The sequence below is a fragment of the Condylura cristata genome, unplaced genomic scaffold (assembly GCF_000260355.1).
Source record: "Condylura cristata isolate star-nosed mole 26May11 unplaced genomic scaffold, ConCri1.0 scaffold00004, whole genome shotgun sequence".
Taxonomy (NCBI): domain Eukaryota; kingdom Metazoa; phylum Chordata; class Mammalia; order Eulipotyphla; family Talpidae; genus Condylura; species Condylura cristata.
Window position 1 is genome coordinate 1,115,690 of NW_004567105.1, and position 876 is coordinate 1,116,565.

The 876-nt window shown below is 71.5% G+C and overlaps 1 protein-coding gene across 1 annotated transcript in view; it reads right to left on the bottom strand.

Annotated features, from left to right (window-relative positions):
• Positions 1-55: 55 nt before the first annotated feature.
• The window catches only part of NUP50 (nucleoporin 50kDa), a 1,602-nt gene continuing 781 nt past the window's right edge, over positions 56-876 (bottom strand). The window contains exon 2 of the mRNA XM_012735252.1: positions 56-295. Coding sequence (XP_012590706.1) covers positions 101-295 — 195 coding nt within the window. The 3' untranslated portion in view covers positions 56-100. The remainder of the gene's footprint in view (positions 296-876) is intronic.

The following is an 876-nucleotide window of genomic DNA, read 5'->3' on the forward strand; positions in this document are numbered from 1 at the left end:
GGCCCGCATGGCGACCGCCCCGAGGCCGGAGGCGCCTGGGCTGCTCCGGGAAGCCGAGCGAGACGGCGCCGCAGCCAGCACAGGACGCCGAGATCCAGCGTCATCGAAAAGAGTGAGACGCCTGGAGAAACAGGCCCGAGACCTGCCCGCGCCTCGCGGGCAGCCCTCCGCCCGGGCGCCAGCGCCCAGCACAAAGGCTGCAGCCACTCACCTCAAACCCGACATTTCTGCGTTTCGCTTTCTTTATGGCTCGGTTCTTCAAGACCTCCTCGCTGGCCACCGAGAACGTCCCCACCTGCAGAGAAGGCGGCGCGGGGCGCTGAGAACCGAGCGCGCGGGCAGGCCGGCCTCGTGCGTGCTGGCCTCGTGCTGACCCAGCCACGGCGGGGCGCGGGTACGCACAGCGGAGGCCACCAGCCCAGGGCCAGTCCCGGCGCGCCTGAGCCCGGCAGCACGGGCCGTCACCTCGAGAAGCGCGTGGGGGCTGAGGGCTCCTCCAGGTCTGGTGCCCAGGAGCAGCTCCTCGGGACGACCACGCCCTACCCTGGAAACGCCTCCGAGAGGCGACACGCGTGCCCGGCGCTGGCGGGCACCGTGAGGCCCGCTCGAAGTCGGCACGGACCAGTGCCTGGCCACACTGTTTTGTCAAAACGGGTTTCTCAAAAGTAAAACCTGAGACCGCGCTGGACCGGAGCAGCCCCACTCTCTGTCCACCCCCAGAGGCCGGCGAGGAGCCCGGGCCTCCAGGGACGCTGCTGCCGCGGGGCCAGGGCGGGCCGCAGGAGCCCGGGCGTGGCCATGCCCCTCCCCGTCCGGCTGGCGAGAGCACGTAAGTCGCCCGACCGGCCACTTCTGAGCGGCCCTGGGAGGCGTCTC